At 43.1% G+C, this 13,630-nt stretch overlaps 1 protein-coding gene across 1 annotated transcript in view; it reads right to left on the minus strand.

The window, feature by feature from the left end:
- mical2b (microtubule associated monooxygenase, calponin and LIM domain containing 2b) overlaps positions 1-13,630 on the minus strand; it is a 63,005-nt gene that overhangs the window by 24,400 nt on the left and 24,975 nt on the right. Inside the window, exons 3-12 of the mRNA XM_071914857.2 lie at positions 11,693-11,900; positions 9,792-9,908; positions 8,742-8,843; positions 7,778-7,933; positions 7,105-7,205; positions 5,142-5,399; positions 4,947-5,062; positions 3,692-3,818; positions 2,534-2,624; positions 588-735 (exon numbers count right to left, since the gene is read on the minus strand). Of these exons, the coding sequence (XP_071770958.2) occupies positions 588-735; positions 2,534-2,624; positions 3,692-3,818; positions 4,947-5,062; positions 5,142-5,399; positions 7,105-7,205; positions 7,778-7,933; positions 8,742-8,843; positions 9,792-9,908; positions 11,693-11,900 (1,424 nt within the window). The remainder of the gene's footprint in view (positions 1-587; positions 736-2,533; positions 2,625-3,691; positions 3,819-4,946; positions 5,063-5,141; positions 5,400-7,104; positions 7,206-7,777; positions 7,934-8,741; positions 8,844-9,791; positions 9,909-11,692; positions 11,901-13,630) is intronic.

Genomic DNA, 13,630 nt, shown 5'->3' on the forward strand with positions numbered 1-13,630 from the left:
TTCTCTATCACTTAGCTAAGAGAGGAACGGTGTGACAAGAAAATCAATGTTACAGTTCTTTGCTGTTCTCTTCTCTGTGTCATAACAACAAGTAGTTACTTGAATTGATTGGTAATATACTACTCTTACCATGTATTTACCTGGTAAACACCTCATACTGTAAAAGACTGTATTGTAAAAGAGTGGGTGGCTGTAAAAGGAAGTATTACCAAAATATACTTTTCACTTTCAATCAGGAAATTTACAATAGAACACCCAAGTATGTCCTTCTCAAACACCTTTCATTCCAAGAAATAGAAATAGCTTTGAAAAATATGATTCTTGTTTGATAACTGGCTCTTTTCAAACTCCTTCAATAGGAAGGCTATCATTGCGATCTAGCTTGTTCATTTTATTAAGCTGCCCGAGTCACAGATAGGGCCAGTCTGGACAGGCTTCCGGAGACTGGTGACTCTTCACAAGTCAACAGAAACCTGCCCAGAAACCGGCCATGAAATTCCCACATTTCCATACACCATCTGGGTTAGTATGTCTTTTGTGTTTCACCCCTTTATGCACTGGTTACGTGTTCATGTGCGTCCTCTTACATCAGCTCGGGCCTCTGGCGGTGTATGAGAGCGCAGAGGGCCAGTCCATTCTTCCAGGAGGAGGTGAGGTTGGTGACATCTACTCCTCTGTAGCCCTGAGTCTGCTTCTGACACCAGGTCAGCAGCCGGCCGGGACGCACCTCCGACTCTGCAAGAGAGGAAGAGGAACGGCACATCAGTCGTACCGTCAACAAGGTCGTGTAGAGCTGCTGTAGTGAGATTTGCAATTTGACTCATGAATGGTTTAGGCTGATAAAAAGCAGTGGACGGCGCTGTACATGAGGAGCGCTAAAACATTCACAGGAGAACGTTTTCTACCTCAGGGCTGAAACTGGACAAATTTAGTGGGGCTGAAGCTCAGTACAACATATTGTGACAAAAATGAAAAAAGGCCATGTCCTATTTTGGGTTCCCACCATTGTTTAGGAAGCACTGGTATTGAATTGTGTAATTGAACAATTAAACGAATAAGCAAAATGTGCAAAGAAAATACAATTTCACTGCAAGTTTAACAGACTTTTATGTCGCTGCCATCAGGGAGGGACCTCCATGATATCGGCGGGTATGACACCGACTATCCGATATTTAATAGAAGGCCAATATATCGGTCTAACCCTCGTACAGGTCAGCACATGTCTTTGTGAGGCATTGTGTTTGACCCTGATGTGGTGTAATGTTATCCGACTGTATTGTCTGTAGCGAGGTGTGGTGGTCTGTGGTGGCAATAAGGCTTATGTTTCCCCTCAGGAGGGGATGGTGGTGCATTCACTATGGGGGGGGGGCAGTTTTTTTTCCAGTAGTTCACTCTGACTTGATGCAGCATGTTAATGTTCTTTGTTGAAAGTCTTTAAGACATAACGTGATACGCCACATTGCCGAGTCGGTGTTGAGTAGTTTATTTAAACAGTGACTTATTTTAACTTCTAAAAACATCAAAGAAAGCGGTAATGAAATGTTAATGGGCCTGTGGACGCATGCGATCCCACTGGTGATTCATCGGCTGATCAGATTACCATTACAACATGACAGGGAGCGTTGAGACTAGAATACTATCCCGTCTGAGTCGTTGGCAACAATCCTCACTGTCATTACTTTGTCTAAAGATATTTTATGTGCCTATAATCTGTCTATTATTATGGCAGAGTGAACAATATGCGGCCATGTACACAAAGACACATTTTTACAGGCTGTCCTTTTCAGTTGAGTTTGGGAGAGAATCTAATTGCAAGTCTGCATGCAAACACAGTCTCTGACTAACTGCCTGATGGCTCATTGTCTAGAGACAGATTTAGACAGCAGATTAGACAGAGGAGTGTCAATGAGGATTAGTAGAAACCATTAATTCACGGCCACATCATAGCTAATTCCCCACGCTGTGTTGTCTCATGCCTGGTCCACAAACAACAGAACCCATCAAATCTACTCAAAGAGAAAAGGGGCTGTATAAGTGCAGTCATGCTTTACATGGTCTTATATGATTTATTCATTTGTCATAGCACAGACAACCCTTGTTTTGAAAAAGGATCAGGGGGGAAAAGCACCTACATTCATCAATATGCCTAAGTACATCTTTCTATTGTTTGGCTATGTGCACAAATGTCAACAAAAGCTGAACTGAAACAAATACAGCCACAAACTACAGCCAGACACTTGTATAGTAGGTTACAATGATCTGCTTTTTGGAGTAAATACATGAGAAAACAACCAATATCAACTTTATTTTTCATTATTTCAATGCACTATATGAAGACAAATGCGCGCATCAGCCATTATGAATTGAATCTAAAATTTTTGAGCTTGGACACAAAAGATGCAACATGAACAGTGGAAGCAGTTGTCATTGATTTCAAAAGAGGCATTCCCTCCATGGCTGATGGTTCCAGTGGAGCTCGAGGATAAAGGCGTGTTTGGTTAAAGAAACATGTAAGACTCGGTCAGCATCTCACCTCTTCTAGACAGGTTGACTGATCTACGTGTGGGACCTCCTCTTTCCAGGTGACAGGAGTCCTGTTGGCCATCAACGAACAGGTGACGCACCTGAGAGAGAGGGGGAAAAGTGAGGAGGGAGGGGCAAGAGATGCAGGAAAGGAAGAGTGAAAGAGAGATGGAGAGACAGAGTATGGATGAAAGGAAGGAGAGAGGAAAGAAAGATTGAGAGAATCAGAATAGAGGTTTGATATTACCTGGCAAAATGGAAAACCTATCAAATGAACACATGCTCACCATTGTGAGAGGATTTTAAATTAGATTTGATGAAACTTTAATGATGCCTGTGGGGAAATTGGGTCATTGCAGCAGCAATGAATAGGCTATACGTAGGTAAGAATAGAACAAATAGAGGCTTAGCAGTTGTATCACAAATTTCCTACCAACCACATCTGGCTCCATCATGGAGGTCCAGCGGATCTTGGCTGTGCACAAATAATGGCTAAATATATAACAAGCAGGGTAGAAAAAAAGAGATACCTGAAAAATATTGTTGTGGTTTTGTTGTAGGTCAATTTCAATGTGACACAGTAAACTTGTCAAACAAGTCTTGTCTTTAGCCGCAGTCTAAACACTCTTGAGTTACAAGCTTGAGACGAGTCAGCTCAGTTAACCTGAACAAACTGTTAGCTAGCTAACTAGCCAGACAGCAGGCTACTTTACCTAACATAACAATAACATGCACCTACTAGCCACTGCTAATACTAGCTTATACTAGACACGTTGTGTGTTAACGACAAGACAGCAATGGTTAGCAAACCAAATACTATTAGCTAGCTAAAAAGCCAACATTATCTAAATACAAATCAAACCAGATGTAGGTTATTAGTGGCGGAATGATCAGTTATGTCACCTGAAAGCAGTCTATAGAGAGATAGTACAACAAATAATTACAACAAAAGAACATATTGAGGATAAAACAATACAATTTGTTGTAATGATTTCTTGCATTATCTTCGATACTCTATTTGCTGAAGTTTTAACCAATTCCTTGCTCCTGACAATGACCCAATAAGGTTAAAAGGTTCCCTCGATTCCCTTCCTTCCCTTGTTGCCAGGTTTCAATATGAGCAAATATGCGATTGTTCATTTAAATGCAATCTAACTGTTGGGCTGACCTGGTGCGGCCGTACACAGCTGGAGTTGAGGTTGGGGTAGCGGGTCGCAGGGTCGATGGTGTACTGCTCAAAGTTTTTACTGATGTTCTCTGTGGTGGTCTGAGGCAGCAGCCGGTAGAGACTCTCCCTAGGGAAAGACAGAACAGACACAAGTGAGATTCAGGATACTTAGGCTTCATAAAAACTACAAGCAATACATTGTAACTGCTAAATGCAAGTTCTCTTCCAAGGTAACTGTAATACGATAGGAGTGAGAACGTAATCCAACAAGGAAACGACCCCAAAACGCAATGTTTTATGGGTATAAGGAGACAGATGTTGACATCTGATAACCAGCAGTTGCTCATGCTTGGAAAGCCGAGCATAACAAAATGAATCGAGGACAAACCACAGTCTGGATTGATGCTCATATTCAGCTATTTCTTCATCTGTTCTTAACTGGTATGAACACCAGAGAAGGGAAATTACAGTAAAGAGCCATGCTTTGCTTAAGATAAAGGGATTGGAATCACATTTATTTTGTCTCCCCCCCGCCACCAAGCTCTCTACCCTGGCAAGATGACAGGTCACCAAAACTGCCCAATAAACAAGCTACTTGTGAGTCATGTGACTTTGGTTTACACGCCCTGGTTCGTTGTAATTGGACAGTGTGAACCTAAACAAACCAAACACAAAAATGCAACAAAGTAAACTTTTCCCCTCTGGCTCAGACCAAAGACAACAAACTGTAAGTGTGATCGCACCCTTATTTATGCCTTTTCAGAAATTAATTCTTCCGCACTCCAGTTTCATCCTACTCCTTCTATATTCCACTCTCCTTTCCTAAATATCCATTCCTTCCCCCATGTCATCGATCATCTTGTCATCCCTCCATTTCTCTCGTTTCAGACAGTATCTCTTTTGGACTTTCGCCCTGAGCTCAGCACCTCACCATCCCTCTTCACACCTTCTCCCCTTCCCTCTGCTCCCTCCTTCCATCCCCCACCCACATTCCTCCCTCCCTCCATTCTTCAGACTAAAAAAGTGTTCGACGCCTGCCCAGTCACGCGCCCCTCACTGTCCTCCTCGATGCAGTATTACACTTTGATAGAGCATTTTCAGCACACACACTTTCATTTACTTTCAGGAGATGGATCTAATGTGCCTTGTTTATAGAGGCATTAAAAGTTCTTCCCACTCCTCTCATCTCTCCCTTTTACCTCTTTACCTTTAAGCGCATCATCGAAGAACCCAAACACACACACACACCACATACCTCTCAGCCAGCATCTCCAGAGGGGTCCTGCCCTGTGCCCAGCCCCGGACCATCCAGGCTGTGTCGAAGGCCGCCAGAAAACCCCGAGCACAACCTGTACCCATCGGCCAGAAAGGCTGCAAGCAGAGAACATAACATCACAACCTGAACCCAGATGTGGGCAGAGGACAGAATGTCAAACGCCGTAGCTCGTACCTCCAGCAGACTGTCCCCCACCAGCGTGACCAGTAGCTGATGTCCGTGCTTCTCTCGGATCAGGGCGGCGTTCTCGGAGGCGTACATGCAGGTGAAGTCGAACATGGCCACGTCGGGCTGGCCGTAGTGGTTGATGGCATAGTCCAGGGACGGCAGCTGGTAGTTGGTGCCGAAGTCGGCCGCCTCGCGCGCGTAGGAGAGCAACGCTTCCTGGTTGACGTTGTCGTTGCTTAGCAGTCGCTCCGTTTCTATGTAGTCCTGTATGGAAGTCGGAGGGGTGGAGTTACAGGAGGGTGAAGGGCAGTGATGGAGTGGTGAATGAAAATGGGCAAATTGTGACCTACAATATGAACAAAAATCAATTATAGTTTCAGAAAAGCATTCATTTATGCTTCTTCACTTAAAAGACAGACTGAACCTACATCAGTGTGATGCTACTTCCTATGATGAATGCTACGAACTGACTTATTTGTGATTTATGTCTATAATAAAATAAAATAAAAACGTGGTAAAATGAGTTTAGGTGGGTTTACCCTCCTCTACATCCCTGGTTAAGGGGAGAGGAATGATTGACAGGTTGATTGGTAAACTGACTGATTTCCCTCATGATGAATGTAGGTCAGAAGAGAGAAAGAATTGATGAAAACAAGGCAACAGTAACAAGGCATCGTGTCGTCCCCCACGAATGATGCAGTCCCCCTCTGAGCCAATAGGAAAACCAATGTGTCACCTTGTTGTGACTTGTAATTGTAGCGTGAGATGCGTCATCACCCCTTTCATCAAAGTCAGATCAGCTGTTGTCTGAGATATAGCACATGACAGACAAACAAACAAAGACCAATCCATAGTCCTCACCATGATGAAATCATAAAATCAGGCAAAAGATTTTTACAGCAGGAAGCACACATTGATGGAACTAAGTTAATCAGTATGTTCTATGAATCTGTGTGCTATTATGAGGGTTGGGGCTTTGAAGCCTTGAGTATGTGTGTGCACACACATACACACAGCTGAGGCAATGAGTTATCACTCTGCACCAATGGGGCATGTGAGATGAGAATGAGACCACTGAGGGCATGCCAACGCATGGCCTCAACACGTGTGTGTGTGTGTGTGTGTGTGTGTGTGTGTGTGTGTGCGTGTGAGAGAGAGCGAGATAGAGCGAGAAAGACAGAGATTGTGAGTCAAAGTCTACAGTTGCGTGGGCATATGTATGCCTCTGCATATATGATTCAGTGCCTTTATGCGTGTGTGTGTGTGTGTGTGTGTGTGTGTGTGTGTGTGTGTGTAGGTGTGTGTGCGCATGTGTGTGTGTGTGTGTGTGTGTGTGTGTGTGTGTGTGTGTGTGTGTGTGTGTGTGTATATATATTCAGATAATTGTCCTGGCAGGGGCTGGGTGAGAGGGTTAACAGCAGTCTCCCTAATTTGATCCAGTCTGTGTCCTGATGGCATAATAATAACCTCATTTATCCCGTCTAATCTCTGTAGAGGGCATGGACTCCCACTGAGAGGCAACCTCTGACTCATGGCGTATGTGTAAGAGTGTGTGTGTGTGTGTGTGTGTGTGTGTGTGTGTGTGTGTGTGTGTGAGAGAGAAAGTGAGTGTCTGATTAGAGCCCTATTTCATTAACATCCCCATGGAGGCCCATCATTCAGTGCCAAAGCAAGCTAGTCACTGCCCTGGCATGCGTGCGCACACACACACACACACACACACACACACACACACACACACACACACACACACACACATTCCTATCTGACCAAAAACACTTTGACTCCCAGCGCTAATCCCATATTTCTTGTCCTGAGAGCGTTTATTCTCAGTTCACTGCTAGTGGCTGGGAGCTGGCCCTTTATCCCAACCAGGAACAATGGTATGGCTTTAAATCCTGCAACCCAATATGTGTGTATGTGCACCAAGTGTGTGTTTGCATGTGCATAAATGTGCGTGTGAACTCACGTTTATGATGACCCCTTTCTCCAGCAGACTCTGCTTCTTGGCGGTCATGACAAAGTAGTGGGTGTGGTCTTTGTAGTAAACTATGTTCTCCAAGTCAATTCCTGAAAACACAAGCAGCAAAGCCTAAAGTTACTTTTAGTGCTCTGGGAATGAAAAACTGGGGTGGGAGAAGCAAACAGAGAGCGCTGCATGGTGTGTAACTAGAAAAAAAGGAGACTGTAAACTATGGTTGGCCTGGGCCTGCATGCAAAGCTCACATAGAAACACTGTCATTCTATTAGGGATGGGACGGTATATCGAAATTCAATATATCGCAATGCAGAAATGTGACAATATGTATCATGAGGCAGAAAAATGAATCGTGATATTAGCTCCATTTTATTCTGCTGTAGTAATCACAAATGAGACGCTTGACCATCACAGTTTCACAAGCTCTACATCCAAATTATATTATTTACACTTTGTAATGGCATTTTTAAATTGTAGTTTACATTCTAGAAATAACTAGAAATAACATAATTCTTCAGTCATACTTTGTTGTCACTGAACTATTATTTATTAATCGTATCGTGGTTGTATTGAATCGTGAACCCCATATCGCATATTGAATCGTATCGTGAGATAAACATATCGTCCCATCCCTACATTCTATACATAACACACATATACTCACCCGTCTCCTCCTTGAGTTCGAGGAAGAACTTCTGGTTGAAGATGAAGGCCACGCCGCTGATCTCCTCCACCTTGGCCTCGGCCGTGGTGTTCCTGTTGACGAAGTTCGCCGTGATGGCGATGGCCAACTTCCCCCGGAACTCCTTGCGACGGAAACCTGCAGAGAGGCGAAAAGAAACCTTGGCATTGAAATCTACAGAAGGGAAACTGAGCACGATATGTAATCGTTAGTGAAGCCTTACATTTCATGATGTATAAAAGTCACTTGGCATAAAGATGGCATAGTTCAGGCAATATAAACTTGATTATACAGTCCAACTTTGTTTGAAGCTAAGAAGTTGAATAACCCTCCCAGCTACAGTAAGACTTAACATAAGGCGAATTTCCTCTCACAGGTCACAAAAGCCTCTGGAGTTGACCGTTCAAGGAGGAGGCTGTTTACAATTGCTAGAGTCAATTACTTTATGAGTCAGCAAACATATGCAGCCCACATATACTACACACACTCACACAGATGAGCACAAAACACACACACACATAACATTAAGTAGAATTTGTCCCAGTTGGGTATGCCTGGACATAAAGCTACCAAGGCTCACACACAGTTCATAAACCAACACACACACACACACACACACACACACAGAGTTGACCCCACATATTAAGCCTCCATCTAAAGCTATGTCAACAGGAAATGCCTTATCCAGCAGCTAAAAGCGGCATTGCAACACCTCACCTCATTTCCAGTAAAAACAATGAATAGTGCTTTGACCACAGGCTTAAAGTCAGTACTAAGCCATACATAGAAGCTCGCTAGCTTATGGCACTATTTCAAATGTTGACATATGAACATTAAACCAGACAACAGTGGACTCTCAATCACACTAACATTTAGAACCACACCATCCCTCCAGTGCACATCACCTACTGTATGTCATTTGTGAGTGTGTTTTCTTCTCTCTCACCGTCTAAAGTGTTTCTGCGTCCGTCGGCTCCGATCACCACGTCAAAGTCGAACTCAGAGACAGGATGGTTGGAGGGCCGGATCTCTGCTCGCCACCCGGGACCTGAGGAAACACACCAAAACCCTGTTGGACACATCGCAGTCTGCGGTACATCATACAGCTCTGCAAGTATTTGAGTATTTTTTAAATTATCCCTTACAAAAAGTCACAAGTGAAAACTCACATGTGAATTCAAAGCACATGTTCTTTTTGGACATATGTTGGTTTTAAGATAAGATAAGATGCACTTTATTGATCCCCTTGGGGAATTTCAGTTTTCATGTATGAACGACGTTTTTCATGTTATACCCTATTCTGACATCACGTGAGTTTTTACTACAGATGTGAAAATAAATATGCGAAAAATAGGTGAAAAGTGTTTCTTTTTCCTCATATGAACATTTTTTTTCACATTTTCACCAGCCATTTCACATGTGACAATATTCTTTGACATGAAAACTTTGCACACATGCAAAGAGACAATTCACAGGTGAAAATGCAAGGGGATGGAGAAAGATGGGAGAAAGGAAATGCATACTAATGACCTAAGATATAATTTAAGACTTTCAACTGTATGTGGCTCTGTCCTCTAAGTCAGCGACTGCATGTGTGGTGGACTGCTAGAAGTGATAAAGTGAGGCAGTTACCACACGACGCATTTAGGACATCTAGCAGATCTCGGGCCCCTTGGAGTTTGCTGATAGTTACATTTTAGTTCTATTTTCCCCTCATGTTCTATCAATAGACTTGCTTAATATTACGCACACTATGCCATAAATGCTGCCACCGCAAATCTATACTACCTCTACAGGAAAGCTTCAGATCACTAAAACACAAGTTGTGTGCAGGCTGTGAGGGAGTGTGTGTGTGTGTGTGTGTGTGTGTTTTGAGATGTCTTGTGTGTGCCCTGGTTGAGGGTTTCTGTCTCCCTGTGTGTCACTGTCACTCATCACCCTTTAACATACAGATAGTAACACATAAACACACACACACACATACACACAGACTTACTGTCGTCACGCTTTTCCTCTGGTGGCTCCAGAAGTTTGACGAACTCTACGTTGACATGGATCTCCACTCCCAGAATCAGAGACACCTTCAGCAGCATCAACTGGAGCTGGCGGATGCCTGGAGCGGACACACACACACACACATACATCCCAAAAATGTGCACACACACAAGCACACAAACATAGGAAGAAAAGCTTACCGTACAGGCAAAACATGCATGCTGGACTAGGCCTAGACCGAGCTGCATGCACACCTAGCAGCATTTTGAATGGGAGCAACTTGTTCTGTGCATTAAATGCAAAAAGTTGGAAATATGAGTTCTTCCAGGATCCCAGTGTTGTGCAGGAACATACTCAAAAGCAAGTATGGTAAGTGGTTTTGCATGCCTATACTGTGTATGAATCCCTTTAAATGAGCTGGAGTTAATCTTAAAAATAGAATATAATTACAAAGGTAGGGTGCAGACTGTATGTTTTCTTTGTGAGCTCTAGTTATGATAAAGATTAGGGGACACAAAGTTGGATACCATGCAGACAGTGGATTAAATCTCTAAGCAAATATATCCATATAGTAGGGCAGCAGCTGGTATTTCTGGTCGCTTTCCAGGCAGCAGTCGTGGGAGGAAGACGTGGTTGGATATGAAGTTGATATAACAAGTTAGGGCAATGAGACGTACTGTCAGAAGAGATATTAATACGCGACACAGTTGCTAAAGCTGGACAGGAAGACGAGGCCCGACGGAAACATCCCACAAGGGAGATACAGACTGAAGAAACAAACTGCAGCAAACTAGGCTACTGGAAAAACTGCTCTCATAGGTTACAGAGACACGCAGGCAGCAGACACTGTCCCCATCGTGCCACAGTGTTAAATATAGAGGAGAAATGAAAGCCGCAGTGTGTGTGGCTCTGGTTTTGTGGCGACACAATGTCACATTTATCTGCACAGTAGTGATTTGACAAACACACGGTAGGCCGTATTTACATTTATGGCTCCAGTGCATTTTGCATGTTATCTAGTTTAAAGCAGGAAGCAGAATGGCAGGAAGAGACACTGCTTGAGCCAGTTTTGTCAAAGCAACAGGTATGAGTTTTTATAAAGCAACAAGAACTATTTCTCTAATAGTTAAAACAGGAGAAAAATGATGGGAGGGTTAGTTAGGGAAGTTCAGCTTTCAACTTCCCCATTCTGCTCTCTAACTGAAAGACTGGCCTTTTCGTGTTGCACCAAAACATGATATACTGCATGTTCCCAACTCATACTTACTTTTGCATCTAAATAGTTGTTTAGAGAGGCCATGTGATAGATGAGCACTGAGTCTAGCACCCATGCATTGAGCTGGCTTATGGGAACAGGATGTGGTCTCTGGCCATGAGCTGTTCACATTTCAAACTTAGCTTGGTTTTAATGTATCCAAGTTTGAATACAGAGAGTGCTTTTGATTTAAAAATATCATGAAAGAGTAAGGCAAAAAGAAAAACCTCATTGCCACACGGTCACTGGTAAAAAAATATTTAACCTCTAACCCTTTTTTTTCCTGCATTTTGTGGTGCTACAGCCTTTATTAAAATGGATTAAATTAGGATTTTTGGTCAACAATCTACAAAAAAATAACCTATCATGACAAAGTAAAAACATGTTTGGAGACATTTTTGCAAATTAATTTAAATAGGCTACAGAAATATCTCATTTATAACTATTCAACCCCCTGAGTAAATTCTTTGTAGAAGCACATTTGGCAGCGATTTCAGCGTCAAGTCTTCTTGTCAAGTGTGCATCAACATATCAAATTATGTATTCAGGTGAAATATTTGGAAAGGTTTCTGAACCTTTCATTTTCCTAAACAACTCCCATTACAGATCAACAACGTTCTGCTGTAACGACAGAGATGGACACTCACTGATGTGGTCGATGGCGCCGGCGCAGAACTTGCCGTAGAACTTCTTGGCCCCGAGGCCCCTGAGGTCGTGGATGGTGTAGGGCCAGAGGTGCAGCACGTTGTTCCTGGAGAAGGTGTCTCTCTTCTCGATCACCACCACCTTACAGCCCAGCAGGGCCAGCTCGATGGCTGTCCGCAGGCCACACGGACCCCCGCCGATAATCAGACACTGAATGAGTTAGAGATGGAGGACAAAGGGGTAGAGATGGAGGACAAAGCAGCAGACATGGAGGATAAGATGGAGAACAAAGGGGTAGAGATGGAGGACAAAGGGGTAGAGATGGAGGACAAAGGGGTAGAGATGGAGGACAAAGAGGTAGAGATGGAGGACAAAGCAGCAGACATGGAGGATAAGATGGAGGACAAAGGGTTAGAGATGGAGAATAAAGTGGCAGAGATGGAGGACAAAGGGGTACAGATGAGGATAAGGGGTAAAGATGGCGGACAAAGGGGTAGACATGGAGGATAAGAGGGTAAAAATGGAGGACAAAGGGGTAGAGATGGCGGGCAAAGGGGTAGAGACGGAGGATAAGGGGGTAAAGATGGAGGACAAAGCAGTAGAGAAGGAGGACAAAGGGGTAGAGATGGAGGATAAGGGAAGAAGAGAAGACAGAGAAGAGAGAGAAGAGAGACAGACGGGCAAACACAAAAAAGAAACAAAACAAATAGAGAAAGCCAGTTAGCATATGGGGACTCGATCGTCATCAACATCATGAGTGAGTACAAGTCACAAATTATACAGAAATTGTGTCCGTTTATAGGGTCAAAGGGGTTGAAAGCAATATTGTAGCAAAATCAGATTTTTTTTTGTATTGTATTGTTCTTAAAAGAAATAGAGTCTGGTAATATCTTTGTGTTTGTTTATAGGTTTCATATGTTCTCCTATTCATACTGTCAAGCAGAACTCTGACTAACTACACTGGACTGTATGCAGTCATGTACTGCATGTCAGTATCACACACACTTATGAGAACAGTAATAACCATTATACCCCAATGACGAGGACACTTGTCATATCACAGTTGCATGAATCATGTATCAATACAACTCTGACAGTAAACTACTGTGGTCATCCATTGGTGTTAGAGAGACAGAGGAAAAACAGTGAGGGAGAGAAAGAGAAAAATGGGATTCTATTATTTTCTCATAACTGCAATATAGGGTTGATCATTTATCATTGTACTGCCTTCAATCACATGTTGTCACCCAACTCTGAAGAAAGAAAAGCCAGCACTCATAATGTCCTTTTGTCTTATAATTGAATGGGCAGCTGCCATGCACCTAAGGAGGATTTTTTGATCGAGTTGTGCTCGCATTTGGCGGAGTTTGGTCACCCAACTCTGAGCCATGAATGCAGCTAGATATTGTGTGCGTGTGTGTGTGTGTGTCTGTGTGTGTGTGTCTGTGTGTGCGCGTGTGTTCTCAGTTTCCCAGACGTCATGCATGGCTGCCGTTACAACATCTGTGATGAGGAATCACAGAAATTCAGAAACAGGCCAAGACTCTGCTGAAAGATTTCAGCTGAAACAAAAGTCAAACTCATTCAAAAAAGTTAAGAGCCTAAATGTTCCATTCATGCTGCGGCCAGACACTTGACCTGAGAGAGGAGACACTGCACACAGTTGTGTATGTGTTCAAAATTAACAAGGGAGCAGTTGAATTATAGTTTGACCACAGATTTACCCTTAAACATATTGAGATAAATGGGTATTCTTTTCACAATTGATAAAAAGGGAGGGGGCCTTTCATATCCACCACAAAACTGCCTCATATAAAATAAAGATATACAGCATTTGCTCTATCTGTTTCTACCAGCCACTTACAATAGGCTCCACGTTTTTAATTCTCATAAGTATTTTACATTTCCATGACACTTGACCTGGACTGCCAGGAAGGGAC

The sequence above is a fragment of the Centroberyx gerrardi genome, chromosome 4, assembly GCF_048128805.1.
Source record: "Centroberyx gerrardi isolate f3 chromosome 4, fCenGer3.hap1.cur.20231027, whole genome shotgun sequence".
In the NCBI taxonomy this organism is placed as follows: domain Eukaryota; kingdom Metazoa; phylum Chordata; class Actinopteri; order Beryciformes; family Berycidae; genus Centroberyx; species Centroberyx gerrardi.